We start from the raw sequence: 25782 nt of genomic DNA, 5'->3' as shown, positions 1-25782 counted from the left end.
TATTGATTATTCAATAAGCTCAATGTACATTAGTTTTAAAATTCTTAAAATGCAATCATACTATTGACTTATACATTTCTACATTCCAGTGTTGCTCACATTCATATCATAAGCTATATTCTTATAGTTTTTTATTATTCATTATCTGCTATATTTTGAAGAAAGATGAGTTATTCTATAGACAAATAAATCTACATAACAGGCTAAATAATTAAACTACCATATACCAAAAAAAGAAAAGAATGTGAAACTCAAAATTCTTGAAATTAAAGATCTCATCACATGTACAGGTGTATGTATGTGTGTGTGTTTATCTGTGTAAGATGTATTACACGTACATTTTATAAAACTCGAGTGTTTTAAAAATGGGTGATAAAAATCAACCTGGTTAGAAAGAAAAGACCCTAGAGAAAACTAAAGGCTAGGTTTTTAGTTAACTTTTTCCAAAGTTTTCTAAATTTTTAAATATTTTCTAATTAACATGTATACCTGCGGTGGATTCATTTTGATATTTGGCAAAACTAATACAATTATGTAAAGTTTAAAAATAAAATAAAATTGGAAGAAAAAAATAAAAATAAAAAAAAATAAAGAGCTATACAACATTAAAACAAAAAAAAAAAAAAAAAGTTTTTTAATTCTTTAGAGGTTATTCAATCTAAAATGATTACATCATTAAAAACAGTTTTCTAGACTTTTTATTTTATGAAAATAAGAAAAGTTTACAGCCCAGAGGGAGTATCAACTAAAAGTTACCCTGGTCAAAGAACATAAGAAATCATTTTCCAATCAAATTCTTCCTTATATGAAACAACAGAAGTTAAGAAGAGTAATAACGGTATAGGCATGTACGTGCTAAGTCGCTCAGTCGTGTCCAACTCTACGACCCCATGGACTGTAGCCTGCCAGGCTTCTCTGTCCATGGGATTCTCCAGGTAGGAATACTAGAGTGGGTTGCCATTTCCTTCTCCAATAATGGCATAAATCTATATAAATGATCAAAGCTCCTCTTTCTTACTTATTAATTGAGATCTACTTTTTCTGTTCTTACATATTTGATATAGTAAGAAAAAGATGATTACAATAAGCCAGCACTCTAACTTAATTTAAATTTATTACATCTTGTAATGTAGTATGGTAAACTACAAAAGCAAAATTCAGAATCACACACCAATATCCACTTATCAGAAAAGGAAGAAAGGGGGAATGTAGAGAAAAAAAGAATTTGAAGATTGAAAAGTAAAAGTTAAAAAAAAAAAGAAGAAGGTATATCATAGATGAAAAAAAAGATTTCAATGCATTCCAAAAATAGAGCAATTTGCATTTTCCCAATTTTGTGATGACTTTTTCTTCCCCCATGTAAATTGAACAATTAGGCTCTCTATATCTTAAGTTATTTCAACTTTATCTAAGAGTCTAACACACACAAAAAAAAGAGTCTAACACAGTACTCCAAAGGCAGTATAATCCACTGAACTGAAAAATGAATAATCTCTAAGTTTTCATTCTGGCTTTGCTATCACTTATTCCCTGATTTTAAGAAGAGCTTAGGCCTGATGTTTTCCATCTATAAAATGCAACAAAAAAAAAAAAAAGTCCTAAAAACAGGACAGATATTCTGTAGATTATGAGATAAAGAAAAAAACTATTAGTTTTTCTGTTGAAACATGCCATACACATAATGTTAAGTTTGTAGTGATTATATTACTATAAATTATTTAACACTTTACAGCATCTAAAGTGTTTCCTTCAAAAACATGATTTCATTTCATCTACACCAAAACAAAGACTTGAAAATAGGTGCGGTGTTTATTCTTACTCTCACTTTTAAAATGAAAAAACCCAAGCTCAGGAAAAATATGTGACTTTCCATTGCAAACAGAAGCCAGTACTTCTGATTCCATTTTAAGGCTTTTCTATACCTAAAAACTCACTCTGGAATAATTTAGCTGCCTTCAGACTTGCTATTAACCAAGTCTGAGGCTATTTTCAGCCAAATACTGAAGGAGAAAGAGTGCAGTTTTTGTGCTCCGCTACCACTAAACTAAACTTACCCCTGGATCTCAGTATTTCTTAACTTGCCCTTATTTCTGGGAGCCTTTTTCTTTTTCTTTTTTTTTATATCAGGGGCTTTCACAAGGGAGGAAGCATGCCTAAACTCTAGGAAAAAGCTTGATAATCAAATCTTATATCAGAGATTATCCAATGTTTTTTAATCCAAAGCATATAAACTAAATCTAGCCAGTGAGTTTAGTTTTTAGAATGATAGATGACATCCAACCATCAGGTGCTAATAATGTGACATGAAATCAGTAAAAACCTTCATCAACAATGAATCAGATGTGCTAACTTTCTTGTGTCAAAGTCAAGTTCTCAGAGAAGCAATACATTTTTTCAAAAAGAATTGTTATTATATTTTGCCCTTGTCATGTGGGATCTCTGTTCTCCAATCAGGGACTGAACCCAGTGCCCCCAGCTCAGAGTCTTAACCAGTGGACCACCAAGGAAGTCCCAGAAGCAATACTTTAAACAGTACCTCAGTGGTTACATAATAAACTTGATTATGCAACAGTTACAGTGTGTTTACAACTACAGATAATATGCGCAATTTCAGGAGTAATTATATCCATTTCAATTTGTTCATGTAATTGAAATGTCAGTTTTAAAATATTTTAGAATATTTTGCTCAGCAAGATAAAGTTACAATTTTAGAATTCAAAACAACAGTTACTCAAACAGTCAAAGAGCCAGTATACTCAAGGATCACCAAGAATGACTGGGGTCTTTATAGATAGAAAAAAAAACAGTGAAAAAAATAGTATCCAGACTTTAGACCAATCTAACTTGGAGCTCTTTTATTACACAATGCTATTACATCTCTTTTTCTTTTGGTATTCTAGGACACTGGTACTTCTAAATGATAGCACATAAAGCATTATCAGAGTTAAGAAAATCTTGGGTGAGTTTTTTTGGCCACACCACGGCACTCATGGGATCTCAGTTCTCCACAAGGGATTGAACCTGGGCCAGAGTCAGTGGTAAAGAGTCCACTTACAATGCCGGCAACAGAGTTCGACCTCTAGGTCAGGAAGATCCCCTGGAAAAGGAAATGGCAACCCACTCCAGTATTCTTGCCTGGAGAATTCCATGGACAGAGGATCCTAGTGGACTATAGTCCATGAGATCACAAAGAGAGTCAGATGGGACTTAGTGACTAAACAACAACACCTACAACAGGAATGAAAGCCCAGAACCCTAACCACTAGACCACCAGGGAACTCCCGCAGGTGTGATTTTTGATGGAGCCAAAACTAGCCTCATGATCTAAAGTTGTAACTGATTATATTTAGGGATTAAATTTCTTATTTAGAGATTAAACAAACCAGAAACATCTTAATCACCCATCTCATAAAGTATTATACTGTTTTTTTTTAAAAAGGAAGTACTTCTTCATGAACTAAAATGTAAGATATTTATGATAGATTAAGTAAAAATGACAAAATGCATAATAATTGTATGATTTCATTTAAAAAACTAATGCTGAGGCTATATATACACATATAAATTTATATTTATATGTGTGTACAAACACATGTTCATAAGCATTGAAGAGAGTTGAAAATACTCATATGAAACATTAATAGTCATCTCTAGAGTGGTCTCTGTCAATATCTGATTTATTGTTATGATTATTTTATGATTTATCTTTATGATTATTTTGGTGATAATAAGCATTCAAATGTTTATACCATAAAGATTAATTCAGATGCTTTTAAAAAACACATAAGCACACTATATCCAATTTATATATAGATTACATTAAAAAATGTTTAACCCAAAAGTCAGTTGTTTGGATAGTTATTTATTTAGTAAAGTATAGGTCACTAGGATCAAACTTCCTATTTGGACACAAAAGTTTCCTAAGTAGACTCATGTTTAAAATGAGGAAGAGAGAAAACTTACCTTACTGAGGTAAATCAAAAATGACTGTAAAGTATCTAGGAATTAACATCTTTTATAAATAAGTGGAATGGTGTGCAACCAAACAGTGTGTTAAGACAGTGGCAATAAAAGCAGTGAAAGTGATTGACAGATGACAAAATATACAAAATCAATTAATATTAACCAAATTCTTCACATTTAGGTATCTAAATACTATATGTCGAATTTCCCTAAATTCAGTAACCTAATAATCCCATAGTTATTCTTCTCTTCTCTCTGAAAATTCCTTACACTAAATTATTATATTTTAACCAGCATTTTGTTTTTAAATAAGACAATTTTTTACCTTAAAAAAATAATTATGGAAGTTACTAATCATGTTGGGATAATTAAATATTACTATAGGGCTTTATGGGCTTCCCAGGTGGCTCAGACGGTAAACAATCTGCCTGCACTGTGGGAGACCTGGGTTCAATCCCTGGGTTGGGAAGATCCACTGACTGGAGAAGGGAATAGCAACCCACTCCAGTATTCTTGCCTGGAGAATTCCATGGACGGTGGAGCCTAGCAAGCTACAGACCATGGGGTCTCAAAGAGTCGGACAGAACTGGGCAACTCACACACACACAGGGCTTTATAACCATTATATTCAACATGATGAAAAATATTTAAATTTCCTTACAGCAAGTATTGGTTATTTTAACATTTCTATTTAATAGTTATTTTTACACTTGCATTTTTGCATACCTACATATTTTACAGTAAAACATAGCACATTCTTACCCCAGCTTTGAAAATCCCAGTGAAGTTCGAGATAAAAGTCACCTAGCTGAGAAATGAAATATGTATAATTAGTAAATGCATACCTTAGTTAACAGCTCTTATACCTGCTTAACATTTTGCTTTAAAAAAATCTGTTATCATTAAAGATCTATAGACAGAAATAGGAAATAATTTCAATTATGGGGTTGGAGAAAGAACCAAAATATATATATATGCTTATTACTTAAAATAATATTACAATAGCAGACATTACTACACTTATCCACAAAGGAAAATACATACCGCTTTAGATTTTACAAGAACGTTTTAATCACATAAAACTGATAGGCATTTAAATTTGCATCAATAAATATTCTACTTCTCAGTGTAACCAAAACAAAATGAGTAGTATTGTGAAAATAGTTAATAACTTTAGAAGTGTTATAAAAAAAAACTTCCAAAATGATTATTGTGTAGGCTCATAATGATCTAATAAAATCATTCACTGCAACAGAAACTTTTTTCCATAAAGTGATAACACAAGTTTTTGAAATCTGAAATAATCTGTCATCATATTATCTATAGACAATGTTTTTATTTCTTAAATTAGAAGTTAAACAACAAAAACTATAACTGTTCAAGGAACTATTAATCAAATAGTCTCAAAAAATTTTATCCCTTGAGATTTCAAAAAATAGCATACCTAAAAGAAGACATACTCATAGGTCTTTCTCCCACAGCTTTTTCAGGCATCCAAAATAAAGAGAAAAAAATAACAGAAAACAAACCTCTCTCCCTGTCTGTACCACTACAGCCAGCTGTACCATCATGAAGTAGGATAGATAAACAGTTTTGTTACAAACAGAAAATGCAAACTGGCCCTACGAGCAGTAGCAGCTTCTACTCATAGAAAACTTTTGAATCCAAAGAACAAAGGAAAATTACTTCGATTAATTATCACTTACCTTCTTTTTTCTTAGAGCTGTTACCTAATTTATTGAGAGCAATAATTCTTTATCTACCTTCTAAGTTCAAAGCAAATAATGCTTCCCATAAGATTACACACTATAATCAGTATTTTTTAATGTCATTATTGCTTAATTAAAGCAGGATTTTTACTATTTCTTGACCCTTAATAATTAGCAAAAAATTAAACTGCATTTTTAAAATGCATAAAAGTACACTTTCAATTACAGTTTAGATACAAAATCAGTCAAGAAATTGAGCTTACCTCTTTCAGGGCTTTTAATAATCGAGGTCGTTTTTCTTCAACACTTTCCCTGGATTGCTGCTTAAGCTTCCTTAAAAGAGCTGTAACTAAAATTTAAATTTTAAAAAAATTTTTAATTTAAAATGAATTTTACCAGGTTAGACTGCTAATTATATCTAAAAAAAAATGTGAAAAAAAATGTCACCATGCTAAGAAACACCACTGGCTTATTACACACAGAAATAATACAGATATTGTGACTATGTTAGAAAATACCTTTGGCAAAGCTGTTATGATCCTCAAGAAAACCTGAAAGGAGATACCTCAACATCAACCTACAGTCATACTAGCTTTGGTGGTTTTTAATCATCAGTAAGGCTTCATCTGACTGAGTCAAGATTACCAACCGCAGTCAGATGATGCAGTGTCCTGTTGTTAACAGTTGTCTAAATGATGATCTCAAAGACAGGAAATCTCAAAAATCATACTACGTATTTTTTTTAATGTAATTATCTACAAAATGTTATCAGTTGCATCTGTTCTTCTTTTACTTGAGACTGTACTTTCTCTCACATACTACCAACATAGCATAAAAAATACTAAAACAAATCCTATTCTATCTGTAAAAAGAACTTCAGACTCTTAAAAAAAAACCCTGAAACCCTCCACAGTGTCTTCTCAATAGTTAACAGATATTAAGACAAATCGCTTAAGTCCAAACCACAGCTTTACTACTTATTAGCTGTGTCAATATGGAACACTTAATTAATTTTCCTAAACTTCATTTTCTTTTTTTCATTTGTCAAGTAAAAATAACTCTACATTAAAATCTATAGTAAATCTCAAGTAAAATCTACTACAAAGAGTTACTATAGAGGCTCAATATAAACTGCTTACTACTGTGCCTGCAATTAGGTAAATAGAAGTTTTGTTTATTAGAATGAAGGTCTAAAATATACCAGCAAACTCAATCAATCTCTCACATTTACTGAAATAAGAGAAAATACTAGCTTTGAATACAGTAAGATAAAAAATGTATTAGTGGGGTGGAGAATGTATATATCAATACATGGTGAAAGGGAGTGAAAAAGTTGGCTTAAAGCTCAACACTCAGAAAACGAAGATCATGGCAGCGGGTCCCATCACTTCATGGGAAATAGATGGGGAAACAGTGGGAATAGTGGCTGACTTTATTTTGGGGGGCTCCAAAATAACTGCAGATGATGACTGCAGCCATGAAATTAAAAGACACTTACTCCTTGGACGGAAAGTTATGAACAACCTAGACAGCATATTAGAAAGCAGAGACATTACTTTGTTGACAAAGTTCCGTCTAGTCAACGCTATGGTTTTTCCAGTAGTCATGTATGGATGTGAGAGTTGGACTATAAAGAAAGCTGAGGACTGAAGAATTGATGCTTTTGAACTATGGTGTTGGAGAAGACTCTCTGAGAGGCCCTTGGACTGCAAGGAGATCCAACCAGTCTATCCTAAAGGAGATCAGTCCTGGGTGTTCATTGGAAGGACTGATGTTGAAGCTGAAACTCCAATACTTTGGCCACCTAATGGCGAAGAGCTGACTCATTTGAAAAGACCCTGACGCTGGGAAAGATTGAGGGCAGGAGGAGAAGGGGATGACAGAGGATGAGATGGTTGGATGGCATCACTGACTCAATGGACATGGGTTTGGGTAAACTTCAGGAGTTGGTGATGGATAGGTAGGCCTGGCATGCTGTGGTTCATGAGGTCACAAAATGTTGGACATGACTGACTGAGTGAACTAAACTGATGCTAAAATGAAAACTTCAGCTACCTACATTCAATGCTCAAATAAAATTTTTTTCTGGTCTATAAAATCCAAATAGTCTAAGGACCAATTACCTAGATAAATTAGGATTCTTTAAAGATTCAAATTTATATGACTCCAACTAACCTTCATGTTTGTTATAATTTAATACCAAAACTATATTATCTTAGAATTCTTTCTATAATTCTTCTCCACTATAAATGCAAATAGTTTAATAAATGTTTATTCAATCTACCTTTACTTCAGATTAAAAAAGACTGCCGTTCACATAAAGAACAAAAATAATTAATTTCCTAAAAAGAAAAGGCATCTTAATTAAAAGCAGAAACCATATGGTTTCCATCAACTAAATATAACTGACTGAAGATCTTCAATACATAGAAAATTATTTAAATCACCAAATATTATTAAAAATGTAGTGACAGCAACTACATATAACATAGTGATGTGTGCAAAAAGATTCCTGTTCTATGAGATTTCACATTAAAATATAACATCAACTTATAGACACACTCAGAACACAATCAGATAAAATTATTAGCATATATGGGGGAGTCAATTTAACTCAGATGACCATTTTATCTACTACTGCAGGCAGAAATCCCTCAGAAGAAATGGAGTGGCCATGATGGTCAACAAAAGAGTCCAAAATGCAGTACTTGGATGTAATCTCAAAAACGACAGAATGATCTCTGTTCGTTTCCAAGGCAAACCATTCAATATCACAGTAATCCAAGTCTATGCCCCAACCAGTAACGCTGAAGAAGTTGAAGCTGAACGGTTCTATGAAGACCTACAAGACCTTTTAGAACTAACACCCAAAAAAGATGTCCTTTTCATTATAGGGGACTGGAATGCAAAGTAGGAAGTCAAGAAACACATGGAGTAACAGGCAAATTTGGCCTTGGAATACGGAATGAAGCAGGGCAAAGACTGACAGAGTTTTGCCAAGAAAATGCACTGGTCATAACAAACACCCTCTTCCAACAACACAAGAGAAGACTCTACACATGGACATCACCAGATGGTCAACACCGAAATCAGATTGATTATATCCTTTGCAGCCAAAGATGGAGAAGCTCTATACAGTCAGCAAAAACAAGACCAGGAGCTGACTGTGGCTCAGACCATGAACTCCTTATTGCCAAATTCAGACTTCAATTGAAGAAAGTAGGGAAAACCACTAGACCATTCAGGTATGACCTAAATCAAATCCCTTATGATTATACAGTGGAAGTGAGAAATAGATTTAAGGGCCTAGATCTGACAGATAGAGTACCTGATGAACTATGGAATGAGGTTCATGACATTGTACAGAGACAGGGATCAAGACCATTCCCATAGAAAAGAAATGCAAAAAAGCAAAATGGCTGTCTGGGGAGGCCTTACAAATAGCTGTGAAAAGAAGAGAAGCAAAAAGCAAAGGAAAAAAGGAAAGATATAAGCATGTGAATGCAGAGTTCCAAAGAATAGCAAGAAGAGATAAGAACGCCTTCTTCAGCGATCAATGCAAAGAAATAGAGGAAAACAACAGAATGGGAAAGACTAGGGATCTCTTCAAGAAAATCAGAGATACCAAAGGAACATTTCATGCAAAGATGAGCTCGATAAAGGACAGAAATGGTATGGACCTAACAGAAGCAGAAAATATTAAGAAGAGATGGCAAGAATACACAGAAGAACTGTACAAAAAAGATCTTCACGACCCAGATAATCACGACGGTGTGATCACTCACCTAGAGCCAGACATCCTGGAACGTGAAGTCAAGTGGGCCTTAGAAAGCATCACTACGAACAAAGCTAGTGGAGGTCATGGAATTCCAGTTGAACTATTCCAAATCCTGAAAGATGATGCTGTGAAAGTGCTGTACTCAATATGCCAGCAAATGTGGCAAACTCAGCATCGGCCACAGGACTGGAAGAGGTCAGTTTTCATTCCAATCCCAAAGAAAGGCAATGCCAAAGAGTGCTCAAACTACTGCACAATTGCACTCATCTCACATGCTAGTAAAGTAATGCTCAAAATTCTCCAAGCCAGGCTTCAGCAATATGTCAACAGTGAACTTCCTGATGTTCAAGCTGGTTTTAGAAAAGGCAGAGGAACCAGTGATCAAATTGCCAACATCGACTGGATCATGGAAAAAGCAAGAGAGTTCCAGAAAAACATCTATTTCTGCTTTATTGACTATGCCAAAGCCTTTGACTGTGTGGATCACAATAAACTGTGGAAAATTCTGAAAGAGATGGGAATACCAGACCACCTGATCTGCCTCTTGAGAAATTTGTATGCAGGTCAGGAAGCAACAGTTAGAACTGGACATGGAACAACAGACTGGTTCCAAATAGGAAAAAGAGTACATCAAGGCTGTATATTGTCACCCTGTTTATTTAACTTCTATGCAGAGCACATCATGAGAAACGCTGGGCTGGAAGAAACACAAGCTGGAATCAAGATTGCCGGGAGAAATATCAATAACCTCAGATATGCAGATGACACCACCCTTACGGCAGAAAGTGAAGAGGAACTCAAAAGCCTCTTGATGAAAGTGAAAGTGGAGAGTGAAAAAGTTGGCTTAAAGCTCAACATTCAGAAAACGAAGATCATGGCATCCGGTCCCACAACTTCATGGGAAATAGATGGGGAAACAGTGGAAATAGTGTCAGACTTTATTTTTCTGGGCTCCAAAATCACTGCAGATGGTGACTGCAGCCATGAAATTCAAAGACGCTTACTCCTTGGCAGGAAAGTTATGACCAACCTAGATAGCATATTCAAAAGCAAAGACATTACTTTGCCAACAAAAGTTCTTCTAGTCAAGGCTATGGTTTTTCCTGTGGTCATGTATGGATGTGAAAGTTGGACTGTGAAGAAGGCTGAGCGCCGAAGAATTGATGCTTTTGAACTGTGGTGTTGGAGAAGACTCTTGAGAGTCCCTTGGACTGCAAGGAGATCCAACCAGTCCATTCTGAAGGAGATCAGCCCTGGGATTTCTTTGGAAGGAATGATGCTAAAGCTGAAACTCCAGTACTTTGGCCACCTCATGCAAAGAGTTGACTCATTGGAAAAGACTCTGACGCTGGGAGGGATTGGGGGCAGGAGGAGAAGGGGACGACAGAGGATGAGATGGCTGGATGGCATCACTGACTCGATGGACATGAGTCTCAGTGAACTCCAGGAGTTGGTGATGGACAGGGAGGCCTGGCATGCTGCAATTCATGGGGTCACAAAGTCGGACATGACTGAGCGACTGATCTGATCTGATTATAAGAATCTTATTAACAGTGATTGAGAAATAAAATAAAGTTAGCTACAACAAATGTCACTGGTGATGGTTTAGTCATTGAGTAATGTCCAATTCTTTGCAACCCCATGGACTGACCATGGGATCTTCCAGGCAAGAATGCTGGAGTGGGTTGCCATTTCCTTCTCCAGGAGAACTTCCTGACCCAGGGGTCAAACCCAGGTTTCTTGCATTGCAGGTGGATTCTTTACCAACTGAGTCACCAAGTGACCAAAAAGTCACCAGCTTTTTTCCTCAATAGTTTTCTAACTTTCTACAACAAATGTCGTTACTTTCTTTAAAAAAAATATTTTAAAGTTTTGAGTATCTCAGGAGAGTGATAATAAATAAAAATCTAATATAATACTTTTCAGAAATTTTAAAATTATTGATTAATCTCAAATCTTCCTTGTAGTTTTAATTATCTTCATTAATTCACTGAACAAATACATGTGCCAAGCACTGTTCTAGGAGCCAGAAATGAAAGGCTGAATAAGAAACATATTGATGACTTGATTTTTCACAAAGCTTATATGATACACTATGAGGAAAAGACATTGCAAGACAGCAAGAGAGACACAGATATAAAGAACAGACTTTTGGAATCTGTGGGAGAAGGCGAGGGTGGGATGATTTGAGAGAACAGCACTGAATACATGTATATTATCATACATGAAATAGATCACCAGTCTAGGTTTGATGCATGAGGCGGGGTCAGGGCTGGTGCACTGGGATGACCCTGAGGGATGGTACATTTATATATACATGGTAATATATATAGTCAAGAATAATTCATACATAAGTTTATAAGTAGCTGCAAATTCTTCATAGTATGGAAAGTTACACCAAATGAAATATATGTCAAATGCATCATTTCATATTTTTAGAATACATAACAACAATAGTAATTTATATTGCTTACTCATCTGTCTATCTCCATAACTGATGGCTTCCGCCAGCGGGCTCCATCCCTGAGCATTTTTCACCTTTACTGGAGCATTGTGAGCCAAAAGTAAATGGGCACATTCTGAAACATAGAACGGTAATAATATTAAACATGATGCAATTTTCAGAATCTCTAAATTAAAAATCACATAAAAATTCAAGGTATCAAGTTACTATAAACAGATTTATGAAATAAGCATTGTACTATAGAGAATTAAGTAATTTTTTAAATTCCTATGTATCTAACCATGTTATTTCAAATCCTTAGATTCAAGAATTATCTATTCTAGTACCTAAAAATATATTGGATCTCTCTGCAAACAAAATATTATGTTCCCTAATAATTGTTCCCAAGGATATTTTAAGAATGTTTCCATATTATAAAAAATTACTCAAGAAACTCAAAAGTAATTTACATAAAAACTTCTACTAACTAATAAGAGCCAGAAGAGGACTATCTGCAAGGTCAGATGGAAAGTTCATTATTTATTTCAAAGGGGAAAAAAAGTACTTGCAAAAAGAATCACTGACGTTTCCATAAGCCCTTATTTTTCAAATTTTACAGCTTGTTTAATTCAGAAAATACCCAAAGGGGACAAAAACTTGTTTATGATTATAAGAACAAATCTGGACAGTTTTTCTAGTAATCAAAAAAAGTAATAAAAAGGTAATAAAATAATCAAAAAAGGTAACTTTAAAAAAAGGTATACTTGGCTCACCATCCAGCCCAGGCACAGCTGCCTGCTGAAACTTAAGAGAAACACTGAAGACTACCACAAGAGACAGGATAATTACATTTAAAAATCTATGATCAGGACAAAAGTTCCCAAAACACTGAATTTTTGGGGGGCTGGTCACACGGCATGCAGGATCTTAGTACCCCAACAGGATCAAACCTGCACCCCCTGCAATGGAAGCATGACATTCTAACCACTGGACCACCAGGGAATTCTCAACACTGTGTATTTTAGGATGCACTGAGGGATCTCAGCCTCTTGGATCTTAGCTGGTAAGTTCACGGGTGGTGGTTTTAAATCATCATTCTCAACATTTTTAGTTATTCATGGGAAAATTAATTTACATAGTACTTCATCAATGGATTTCGTGGTTTCAACTGTTTTATCTATATAATACTTGCTGTTTCCAACTCAGTGGCTAGGGCATTTCCAACATTTAACATTGAGGATATGTGGTAATCTGAACCAAGTCTTACAATAAGAACTAACATAATATATGACAACATGAATAAAAGTTTTCTACAATACGAAAAAAAAGTCTAAGATATAGACCTTTGTATAGGTTGAGGACATTTTTCTTAAATTAAAAATAATAAGCATATTAACAGGCAGGAAAACATCTGAAACAAGGCTCATGGGAAATTTAAGATAGCTATCCAATTTAAATTCCCTAAATGAAATGATTCATTCATCCAATCAGTCTTTTGGCATGTATTTATCAAGTGCCTATTATATGCCATTTCTAAGTTCTAGGTCCTAGATATAAGCAGTGAAAAGAAAGATAATCAGAGAGCTCACATATTATATTAAAATATAATTAAGTAAAGGACATTATATTAAGTAAGCAAAACAAATACCGAAATTTCACAAAGGTGTTTAAGAAAGTCTGCTGCTAACTGCTACTGCTGCTAAGTCGCTTCAGTCGTGTCCGACTCTGTGCAACCCCATAGACGGCAGCCCACCAGGCTCCCCCGTCCCTGGGATTCTCCAGGCAAGAACACTGGAGTGGGTTGCCATTTTCTTCTCCAATGCATGAAAGTGAAAAGTGAAAGTGAAGTCGCTCAGTCGTGTCCGACTCTTAGCGACCCCATGGACTGCAGTCTACCAGGCTCCTCCGTCCATGGGATTTTCCAGGCAAGAGTATTGGAGTGGGGCGAAGGTACTTCGCCTTCTCCAAGAAAGTCTGCTAGTAGTATATAAAAATATATGTACACTGAAATCTCCTTTAAGTATAAGGTTCTTCTCTATTTCAACTCAAATCCATAAGTGAAACTCTTCCTAGCCAACACGGCCTATATACCCACCAGAAATTCAGAAAAAATTAAGACTTCACTAGTGAAAAACAGGTTATTCAGAAGGTTAAGATGAGTGAAAGAAGTAAATACAAGTGTGTAAGTTATAGGGTAATTCAATCAACAAATGTTTGAATGCCCTGGGAATTTTTACTGTGTTTACAAATACGTATACAAATGAAAAGTGCCCTTCAACAATGAAGTCACTAAAGACACAGCACACCTCTAAAGGAGAAGATAAAAGAGAACAGAGTAGCACAGACCGAACGGTGGTAGGATGTAAAATTGCTGTAGAGAAGTAAACATAAGGCAGATGTTTTATCTTCCACTACCTATTTCAGTCTCATGCCTATGCAACCAAATACCAAAAATATTAAAAGGTCAACTAGGAAAAAGTAGAAAAAGAATATACAACTGAAAAAATATAAATGAAAATTATATATTGATAGGTATATTAATGGCTTTACCTACTCTACGTGAAAAGGACTTAGGAAGAGCAAAAACTGATATTATTTGCAGATCATGAATAATCTAACCAAGTGTTTTCCAAAATATGTTCCACAGAACTATAGTTTCTCAAGATACTTGTAAGAAAGAGAAAATACCAAATAACTACAGGGAACAATGACTCTATAATAGAAGGCTCCAATTCAGAATGTCACAATGAATATTAGCACCTCAAAAGTGCTAAGAAGGTCCACAATAAAAAAAGAAAAAAACCTGCTTAATATGTATTAAGCCACTATTTTCCAAATCACTATTTTCCTCTAAAAATTATTTCCCATGAAACAAATGTTCTGTGAAACAATTTTGGATAGGCCGACACAATCCTATGATGAAACACAGCAAAACCTCCTCCACCAAAAAGTAGGACCTAGGACAGTAAATATGTTTAATTTCACATTCAAATTCTGATAAATATATATTTACTATTAAAGTGTTAAATTTAGAATAGCAATCAGACTTGGCATCAAATTAACTATGACTATCACAAAGACAGGAGGGAAGCAGGCTGCATGTTAGCTAACTTTGATTTAAACCATTTTCTTTTCAAATGATTCACAGTGAAAAGAGAGCAATGCCAGTCACCATAATGATCAGGAATCCAGGCTGTGACATAAGATACTCCAAGTTCAAGTAAAAACTCTGCTACTTCTCCCTGGGAAAGTTGCTTAACATCTCAGAGCTAACTTTTTTCATCTGTAAAATGGGGACAATGATAGTATCTTCCTCACATGGTTGCTATGTTAAATGAGTAAACATGTATAATGCCCTGAAAAAGCATCTAGCACATTGTAAATGAACACATTTCAGTTATTTTCTAAAGTTCTGATCCAATGTTCTTCAAAAGAAGGCATAAGCTTTTTTCATTGGTCAAATTTAGCTAACTGTATCTTTCTTTTCGCCAAGGTGTAGAGATGACTATCATGGTCTGCCCTACCAATAGTCCTACTAAATATTCTTCCTCTGTATTCTTGATACCCTCTTCTACCCCAACTCTCTCCGAGTCAGTCTCCCTAAAGCTAATTTTATATGAGTAACTACATATCCCAAAAACAATTCATGAGATTGCTAGTCACTCATCACTGTGACTTGGCTGAAGGTGAACTAGCCCAATCAAACTTTCTGTTCAGAAATTCAGGAACCTAAGAAACTGAACTATTAGGTGGAGAACACTGAAATCAGAAAGCCATTAAGATTCAGGAACTTAGAACACTTATTTTGGGTCATGGTCAATTTCAATAAACAGAGAAAAATCAATCAAGAAAAGATAATATTTTTATATATATATATATATAAAAATATATAAAGAACAGTAGATACACCATAAGAAACAGACAAGATGATTGATATAGATGGATATACGTACATATATGAAGGGAAGGAAGGTGGAAGGTTGGGGGTAGGCAGAGGGGAGGGAGGAAAGGAAGGGAAGAGAAAGAGAGGAAGGAAGTAAGGGGAGAGACGGGGAGGAAGGGGGAAATGATAGCTGATCTCCCAAACTGTCTTTTTTACTACTCATCCTGAGACATAGATAGTCCCCATAGCTTGAATTTAATATATAGCCTCTTAATGAATCTCTCTTTACTTAAAAGTTACTTGAGTGAGTCTCTGTAAGGAGGGAAAAAACAGCATAACTAACTAAAATTTGAGTCCCCAGTTTTGTTGTTGCTGTTCAGTTGCTAAGTTATGTCTGACTCTTTGTAACCTCAAGGACTGCAGCATGCCAGGCTTCCCTGTCCTTCACTATCTTCTGGAGTTTGCTCAGATTCATGTCCACTGAGGCGGTGATGCTATCTAACCATCTTATCCTCTGCTGCCCTCTTTTCCTTTTGCATCAGGGTCTTTTTCAATGAGTCAGCTCTTCGCATCAGGTGGCCAATTTATGTAGTATTAAAATCTAAATTAAATATCTGACAAATCATGTTTCACGTAAGCACATAAACTTAAACTAGCAAAAGCATTTTGTTTTTCAACAAAGCAAGTTCTAGTAATATCTTTCAGACCAAACGTTTACAGCAACAGCTATTTTATAGTATATAACAATAACAGGTGTTCATGATATGGTTAGAACATCAGAAAGGTGTTAAAAAGTTATCTTGTTTAAAAATTCAACAGTACATGCTTTCCAAAGATTTTTATCAAACACATCCAAGATTTTAAAATCTAGCACTCAGAAAGGTGCCAATCAGCTACCTAGAATCCTCACTTTTCAAGATAACTGAGAATCCAGATAATTATGGCATCTGGGAATAGGCTTAAAAAGTAGATCTTTTGGGAATTCCTTGGTGGTCCAGTGGCTAAGACTCCATGCTCCCCCTGCAGAGGGCACAAATTCCATCCTCGTCAGGGAACTAAGATCTCACATGCTGCAACTAAGACACAGTGCAGCCAAATAAATAATTTTTTTTTTTTAAAAAAGGAGATCTTTTAAATCATCTATGACCTGTTTTTCTGTTCTGAAGAATAAACAAGTACTAACTTTTTATTATCTATCAAAATAATTCTAGACTTATGAGTTTATAAAAAATAGTCCATATTAAAGAATCTTATAAAACTCTATGAATATTAAAAATATTATAATATTAATAAACTTAATATTTGGAAACAAGAGTCTCCTGATATTATACTTACTTGAAAAATAACCAAACAAGGGAAAAAGTTTCGAAAGGCATAAAGGTTACTATAAGATTTTCACTAACTCTTTGAAAAAAGTGCTATGAAAAATGAGAAAGTAGTTGTGTTTTTTAATATACTGAATCCTAGACTCAATTAGCAAATCAAATAATCAGGTGAATGTTTTAAAATTCAAAACATAAAACTCATCTTAAAATTTTAAAACTGACTATACATGAGTGAAGTCAGTTTAAAACTGATTCAGTTCAGTTCAGTCACTCAGTTGTGTCTGACTCTCTGCGACCCCATGGACTGCAACACTCCAGGCCCCCCTGTCCATCACCAACTCCTGGAGTTGATGCAAACTCATGTCCATTGAGTCAGTGATGCCATCCAACCACCTCATCCTGTCATCCCCTTCTCCTCCTGCCCTCAATCTTTCCCAGCATCAGGGTCTTTTCAAATGAGTCAGCTCTTCACATCAGGTGGCCAAAGTACTGGAGTTTCAGCTTCAGGATCAGTCCTTCCAATGAACACCCAGGACCGATCTCCTTTAGGATGGACTGGTTGGATCTCCTTGCAGTCCAAGGGACTCTCAAGAATCTTCTCCAACACCACAGTTCAAACGCATCAATTCTTTGGCACTCAGCTTTCTTCACAATCCAACTCTCACATCCATACATGACTATTGGAAAAACCATAGCTTTGACTAGACGGACCTTTGTTGGCAAAGTAATGTCTCTGCTTTTGAATATGCTGTCTAGGTTGGTCTTAACTTTCCTTCCAAAGAGTAAGTGTCTTTTAATTTCATGGCTGCTGTCACCATCTGCAGTAATAAAACTGATTATACATGACTGCTGCTGCTGCTGCTGCTAAGTCGCTTCAGTTGTGTCCAACTCTGTGTGACCCAATAGACATGACTATACAACAACAAAAAAAGGAAATACTTACTAACCTTTATTTCCTAACATCACAGCAAGATGTAAAGGAGTGTTTCCTAAAACAGAAACAAAAACAAATCAAATTAGTATAAAAACACTGGGAAAATTATTTTTAAATGGTTTCAGCTCCTTCAGAAAGTTCACTGAATTTTAAGCAAAAATAATGTGACTACAAAATGATCCACCTTATGTGGTAAAGTCAAGGTCAAAGGACGCAATGGTTTCTAAACACAGCATATCCTACTTGTCTTTCCCCCACCTCCCATGAAAAATATCCATTTTGCCTTTGGGACTTATCCTTCAAATAGATGTCAGATTCCTTTGCTGCTAATTTCTCTAATTTCTCTCTTTATCAACCTTTGTTCATTCAGCATACAGTTTAAATACCCACTACACACTCATCCTTGCTCATCTCAGTAAGATTCAATCCTGTCCTCAAGTTTTAAAAAATAAAAGAAAATGAAAACACTAACTGGAAAAAATATATTCACCCCTATGTTCACTGAAGCATTATTTACGATACCCATGATAGGGAAACAAACTAGGTGCCCATCGACAGACAAATGGATAAAATGTGTGTGTGTCTGTATGTATTACACATTCAAAGGAATGTTATTTGGCCATTAAAAAAAGAATGAAATCTTGCCATCTGCAACAACACAGATGGACCGTGAGGGCATTATGCTAAGTGAAATAAGTCAGATAGAGACAAATACCATACAGTCTCACCTATATGTGGAATTTTTTAAAATACATACATATATATATATATATAGACATACACACACACATACACAGAGAGAGAGCGAGCGAGAACAACTGGTGATTGCCAAAGGTGAAGAATAGGAGAGTAGGTGAAATGGGTGAAGAGAATTAAAAGGTACAAACTCAGTTAAAAAATTAAGTCCTGGGGATGTAATATATGGCATGGTTACTATCATACTGCATTTGAAAATTGTTAAATGTAGATCTTAAAAGCTATCATCACAAGAAAAAAAAATTCTGAACTATGTATGGTGATGCATATTAATCAGACTTCTTGTGGTAATCATTTCACTATATACAAACATGAAAACATTAGGTTATAGACCTGAAAGTAATAAAATGTTGTACATCAATTATACTTCAATTTAAAAAAAAAAAAGTATATTGCAAAGGTAAACAATTTCCTCTGTCTCAATATGCTAAATCAAGGTGGGTCTATAGAAGATACATTTTCTGTTTTGCTAAAATCAGTACCTTGTTATTGTAAACATTTGTTTCTGATCAGCTCCAGAGAAAAAGAAATCTACATATACAAGTATCAATTTCCAATTTGATTGGTTAGAATAAGATCGTCTTCTACCTTTTCTAAATATTGAACTAATTTCATGTGTTGCATTCACATTCTATGAAAATCTCTATCAAAACCAAAAAGTAGTCACAAAAAGTAAACAAAACTAGTTGACAAACTGATGCCAGAAACAGCTCAACACTAAGCCAAAACCAAAGCCTTTACTTTGGACTTTCATTCTTAATTCCCATTTCAATCTCCTCTCTAAACTGGAATAATAATTTTAAAACAAAAACTTCACCATGTTGTAGTTTCACTTAAAAGGCTTGACCGTGGTCTACATTTTATCTTTAACGTGGCATAAAAGGTTCTTGAGATAAGTCCTTACCTTCCTTTCTTCTCCTAGTTTCTTTCTTACCCCATATTTCATCTGAATTGCATGCAATAAATTCTCCAGTAGCTGAGATTCTTGATATTTTACACACATTTTGTTAATTCTTCCTACATATTCCTTCCCATTGGCCTAGCAAGTTAATACTCACCTTCTAGGGCTTAGCTCAAACATCCTCTATCCACTGAAGCCTTCTCTAGATAATCAGATGTTCCTCTGCACTGCTCCCACAGCCTTCTATACCTATCTCTTTATTGAAGAACTTTTCACACTAAACTGTACTTTTTATGTAGAAACATCTGCCTCCTTCATTAGACATTAACCTCAGTACAACTAGATACATATTTTATTCATTTATGTATATGAAATGCTTCCAATACACATATAACATTCAAAATACAGTCAATAAGCATTCGTGAATGAAGGCTTCAGAAAAAGCTCTGACTGATAGCAACAAACCCTAAAAATATCACTAAAATGCAATAGGCATTACCTTAGGCAAGTGTTGCACACTCAAATATTTCCAGAATTGGGTTATGTAACTGTAAAAGTTTTCATGTTATTTTTCTTACATGTTTATAAGAATATGTTTATAAAACCATTTAGCCCTTGAATTTCCTTAGAGTGAACATTTTTATTATGGATTAATAATGACAAGAGTACTGATGTTTCCTAATTCCTTTTTGCGTACATTTTGACAATGTTTTTCTAGGATTCTGTCCATGTCATCTAAATTGTCGTCTATTGTCATATATTTTGTTTATAAATATCCTTCTACAATTTATAAATGACATTAAAATTTATGCAGATGCCCCACTTTTCATTCACATCTGTTATTTGTGTTTCTTATTTGATCAGTCTGAGGTTCATTACTTTTACGCATCTTTTTAAAGAACACAGTTTTGGCATGTTGCAACTTAACACCTGTTCTAAATAATTGTTGCCTTTATTATTTCTTTTCTTCTGTTATTTGGGTAAAACAGACTTAAGTTGGGAAATTAAGTAAATTATTCTTTTCCTAATTTCTTGAAATGAATTCTTAGATGCTTGGTTTTTCACCTTTTCCTAATATCTTTATCTTTTGATTACTAATCTCTAGTTTAATTGCAATTTGATCAGAAAACAGACTCAATATAATTTCAATCTGAAACATGTTGAAAGTTGCATTATGGTCAAGTTCAGTCAATTTTTGTAAATGTTTTCTGTATGTTTGAAAACAGCATGTAACCTGAGGATCTGGGGTGCAACATTTCAAATAAACATACTAGGTCCAGTTTGTGTTGTTCATACTTTTTGTATCCTTACTGGTTTTCTTGTCAGCTTATTGTTAAAAAAAGAAAGCTAAAATCTCCCACTATAACGGGAATTTCTATACTTCTTATATTTCTAGCAGTATTTGCTTGGTATATTTTCAGCCTATGTTATTAATTACAAATCAAATCCTTAAATACTTTCCCAGTAAAATGAATGATTTTTTCCTCTTGAAGCACCTCTCTTTATCTCAGGTATTTTCTGCTCTCAAATTACCACACAATTGCACTCATCTCACATGCTAGTAAAGTAATGCTCAAAATTCTCCAAGCCAGGCTTCAGCAATAGGTGAACCGTGAACTTCCTGATGTTCAAGCTGGTTTTAGAAAAGGCAGACGAACGAGGGGTCAAATTGCCAACATCCGCTGGATCATGGAAAAAGCAAGAGAGTTCCAGAAAAGCATCTATTTCTGCTTTATTGACTATGCCAAAGCCTTTGACTGTGTGGATCACAATAAACTGTGGAAAATTCTGAAAGAGATGGGAATACCAGACCACCTGATCTGCCTCTTGAGAAATTTGTATGCAGGTCAGGAAGCAACAGTTAGAACTGGACATGGAACAACAGACCGGTTCCAAATAGGAAAAGGAGTACATCAAGGCTGTATATTGTCACCCTGTTTATTTAACTTATATGCAGAGTACATCATGAGAAACGCTGGGCTGGAAGAAACACAAGCTGGAATCAAGATTGCCGGGAGATATATCAATAACCTCAGATATGCAGATGACACCACCCTTATGGCAGAAAGTGAAGAGAAACTCAAAAGCCTCTTGATGAAAGTGAAAGTGGAGAGTGAAAAAGTTGGCTTAAAGCTCAACATTCAGAAAATGAAGATCATGGCATCCGATCCCATCACTTCAGGGAAAATAGATGGGGAAACAGTGGAAACAGTGTCAGACTTTATTTTTCTGGGCTCCAAAATCACTACAGATGATGACTGCAGCCATGAAATTCAAAGACGCTTACTCCTTGGAAGGAAAGTTATGACCAACCTAGATAGCATATTCAAAAGCAGAGACATTACTTTGCCAACAAAGGTTCATCTAGTCAAGGCTATGGTTTTTCCAGTGGTCATGTATGGATGTGAGAGTTTGACTGTGAAGAAGGCTGAGCGCCGAAGAATTGATGCTTTTGAACTGTGGTGTTGGAGAAGACTCTTGAGAGTCCCTTGGACTGCAAGGAGATCCAACCAGTCCATTCTAAAGGAGATCAGCCCTGGGATTTCTTTGGAAGGAATGATGCTAAAGCTGAAACTCCAGTACTTTGGCCACCTCATGCAAAGATTTGACTCATTGGAAAAGACTCTGATGCTGGGAGGGATTGGGGGCAAGAGGAGAAGGGGACGACAGAGGATGAGATGGCTGGATGGCATCACTGACTCAATGGACGTCTCAGTGAACTCCAGGAGTTGGTGATGGACAGGGAGGCCTGGCGTGCTGCGATTCATGGGGTCGCAAAGAGTCGTACACGACTGAGCGACTGATCTGATCTGATCTGATCTGATGATGTTAATATTGGAGAAGGAAATGACAACCAACCCTTGTATTCTTGCCTGGAGAATTCCATGGACAGAAGAGCCTGGGAGGCTATAGTCCATGGGGTGCAAGAGTCGGACACAACTTAGTGACTACAGTTGTGTTAACCACATGATGTTAACACAACTATACCAATTTTTGACTGGTATTTACATGGAATATATTGTTCACTCCTTTCACTTTCAATTTTTATATGCTGTATTTCAAATGTGTTTCCAATTGTATGCAGCTGGGTGTTTTTTCATACAGTAAGACAGTATTTATCATTTAACTGTTAGAGCATTTAATCCAGTCTCATATATTATAATTATATTGAAGTGAAAGTTGATCAGTCGTGTCCGACTTTTTGCGACCCCACAAACTATACAATCCATGGAATTCTCCAGGCCAGAATACTGGAGTGGATAGCGGTTCCCTTCTCCAGGGCATCATCCCAACCCAGAGATGGAGCCCAGGTCTACCCACATGGCAGGTGGATTCTTTACCAGCTGAGCCACTAAGGATATTATTGGAGTTTAACTCTACCTTCCAGCATTGTGCTTTTCATTGTGCTTTCAATATTTGTCTTGCCAGTTCCACATTTCTTTTTCTCATCTTCCTACCATTTTCTAAATTGATTATTTTCATATTTCCATTTTGGTTTTCTGTCTGTAGATGGAAGGTATATATTTATTTTTACTATTTTTATAGTAGTTATCCTAGACATGCACTGTCTGATATGGTAGCTATATGTGGTTATTGAGTATTGGAAGTGTGGCTGGTCTGAACTGAGATGTGCCATAAGTGGGATGTTTAAGACTTTGGTATGAAAAACAAGAATGTAAAATATCTCGATAATGTTTTATATTGGTCATCACATTAAAATAATGTTTCGGATATTTTGGGTTAAATAAGATGTAGTATTAAAAATAATTTAACCTACTTCTATTTTATGAGGCTAATAGAAAATTTAGTTTTAAGAGAGGCTTGCACTGGCTTTCTATTAGATAGCACAGCTCTAAAGTTTACAATATGCATCCTTGATTTATCAAATTCTCATGGTAAATGGCACATTACCCTTGAGAGCAAGTCAATGACCTTAGAACACTAACTTCATTCCCTCCATCCAGACTTACATGCTGTTATCTAGTCTCGTGAGTTTTTATTTGAATCTTACAGTCAATATTCATTTAGGATTTCTTACCACTTTTGTTACTCTTCATTCCTTTCTACTTCAGAATCACTTTTATTCTACCTGAAATACATCCTTCAGTATTTCTTTTAGTGGTGGTCTGATAAGTGAATTCTCTTAGGTTTTGTTTGCAAATGTTTATTCAACTTCAAAGGGTACTGTAAAGGGTATATAATTCTTGATTAGCTGTTATTTTCTTCAGTATTCTATGTGGTCTTATGGTTTTCTTTCTTGTTGAGAAGTCAGCTATAGGAATTTCTACTGTTCTTTCTAAAGTAATACGAATTTTCTGGCAGCACTTATGTTTTTTTTCAGCCATCTCATTCCAATGTGCAATTCTTTTTTTTTATTCTGGGTTTTTCCAAGAGAACGCACTAGTCATAGCAAACACCCTCTTCCAACAACACAAGAGAAGACTCTCCACACGAACATCACCAGATGGTCAACACCGAAATCAGATTGATAATATTCTTTGCAGACAAAGATGGAGAAGCTCTATACAGTCAGCAAAAACAAGACCGGGAGCTGACTCTGACTCAGATCATGAACTCCTTATTGCCAAATTCAGACTTAAATTGAAGAAAGTAGGGAAAACCACTAGACCATTCAGGTGTGACCTAAATCAAATTCCTTATGATTATACAGTGGAAGTGACAAATAGATTCAAGGGATTAGATCTGATAGATAGAGTGCCTGATGAACTATGGACGGAGGTTTGTGACACTGTACAGTAGGCAGTGATCAAGACCATCCTTAAGAAAAAGAAATGCAAAAGGCAAAATGGTTGTCTGAGGACGCCTTACAAATAGCTGAGAAAAGAAAAGATGAAAAAGGCAAAGGAGCAAAAGAAAGATAAACCCATTTGAATGCAGAGTTCCAAAGAAGAGCAAGGAGAGATAAGAAGCCTTCCTGAGTGATCAATGCAAAGAAAAAGGAAAACAATAGAATGGGAAAGACTAGAGATCTCTTCAAGAAAATCAGAGATACCAAGGGAACATGTCATGCAAAGATGGGCTCAATATAGGACAGAAATGGTATGGACCTAACAGAAGCAGAAGATATTAAGAGGTGGCAAGAATACATAGAAGAACCATACAAAAAAAGATCTTCGTGACTCAGATAACCACGATGGTGTGATCACTGACCTAGAGCCAGACATCCTGGAATGTGAAGTCAGGTGGGCCTTGGAAAGCATCACTACAAACAAAGTTAGTGGAGATGATGAAATTCCAGTTGAGCTATTTCAATCCTGAAAGATGATGATGTGAAAGTGCTGCATTCAATATGCCAGCAAATTGGGAAAACTCAGCAGTGGCCACAGGACTGGAAAAGGTCAGTTTTCATTCCAATCCCAAAGAAAGGCAATGCCAAAGAATGCTCAAACTACCGCACAATTGCACTCATCTCACACGCTAGTAAAGTAATGCTCAAAATTCTCCAAGCCAGGCTTCAACAGCACATGAACCATGAACTTCCAGATGTTCAAGATGGTTTTAGAAAAGGCAGAAGAAACAGAGATCAAATTGCCAACATCCGCTGGATCCTCGAAAAAACAAAGAGAGTTCCAGAAAAACATCTACTTCTGCTTTGTTGACTATACCAAAGCCTTTACTATGTAGATCACAACAAACTATGGAAAATTCTTCAAGAGATGGGAATACCAGACCACCTGACCTGCCTCCTGAGAAATCTGTACGCAGGTCAAGAAGCAACACTTAGAACTGGACGTGGAACAACAGACTGGTTCCAAATCAGGAAATGAGTACATCAAGGCTGCATACTGTCACCCTGCTTATTTAAATTATATGCAGAGTACATCATGCAAAATGCCAGGCTGGATGAAGCACAAGCTAGAATCAAGATTGCCGGGAGAAATATCAATAACCTCAGGTATCCAGATGACACTACCCTTATGGCAGAAAGTGAAGAAAAACTAAAGAGCCTCTTGTTGAAAGTGAAAGAAGAGAGTGAAAAAGTTGGCTTAAAATTCAACATTCAGAAAACTAAGATCATGACATCTGGTCCCATCACTTCATGGCAAGTAGATGAGGAAAAAATGGAAA

At 35.5% G+C, this 25782-nt stretch overlaps 1 protein-coding gene across 1 annotated transcript in view; it reads right to left on the bottom strand.

Moving 5' to 3' along the window:
• The window catches only part of ANKRD13C (ankyrin repeat domain 13C), a 96901-nt gene that overhangs the window by 44772 nt on the left and 26347 nt on the right, over positions 1–25782 (bottom strand). The window contains exons 2-5 of the mRNA XM_061411610.1: positions 18049–18090; positions 11925–12029; positions 5936–6021; positions 4726–4771 (exon numbers count right to left, since the gene is read on the bottom strand). Coding sequence (XP_061267594.1) covers positions 4726–4771; positions 5936–6021; positions 11925–12029; positions 18049–18090 — 279 coding nt within the window. The remainder of the gene's footprint in view (positions 1–4725; positions 4772–5935; positions 6022–11924; positions 12030–18048; positions 18091–25782) is intronic.

This window comes from Bos javanicus, chromosome 3 (assembly GCF_032452875.1).
Source record: "Bos javanicus breed banteng chromosome 3, ARS-OSU_banteng_1.0, whole genome shotgun sequence".
NCBI classification, from domain to species: Eukaryota; Metazoa; Chordata; class Mammalia; order Artiodactyla; family Bovidae; genus Bos; species Bos javanicus.
The sequence above is the reverse complement of the archived record's forward strand: the minus strand, read 5'-3'. Positions and strand labels throughout refer to the sequence as shown.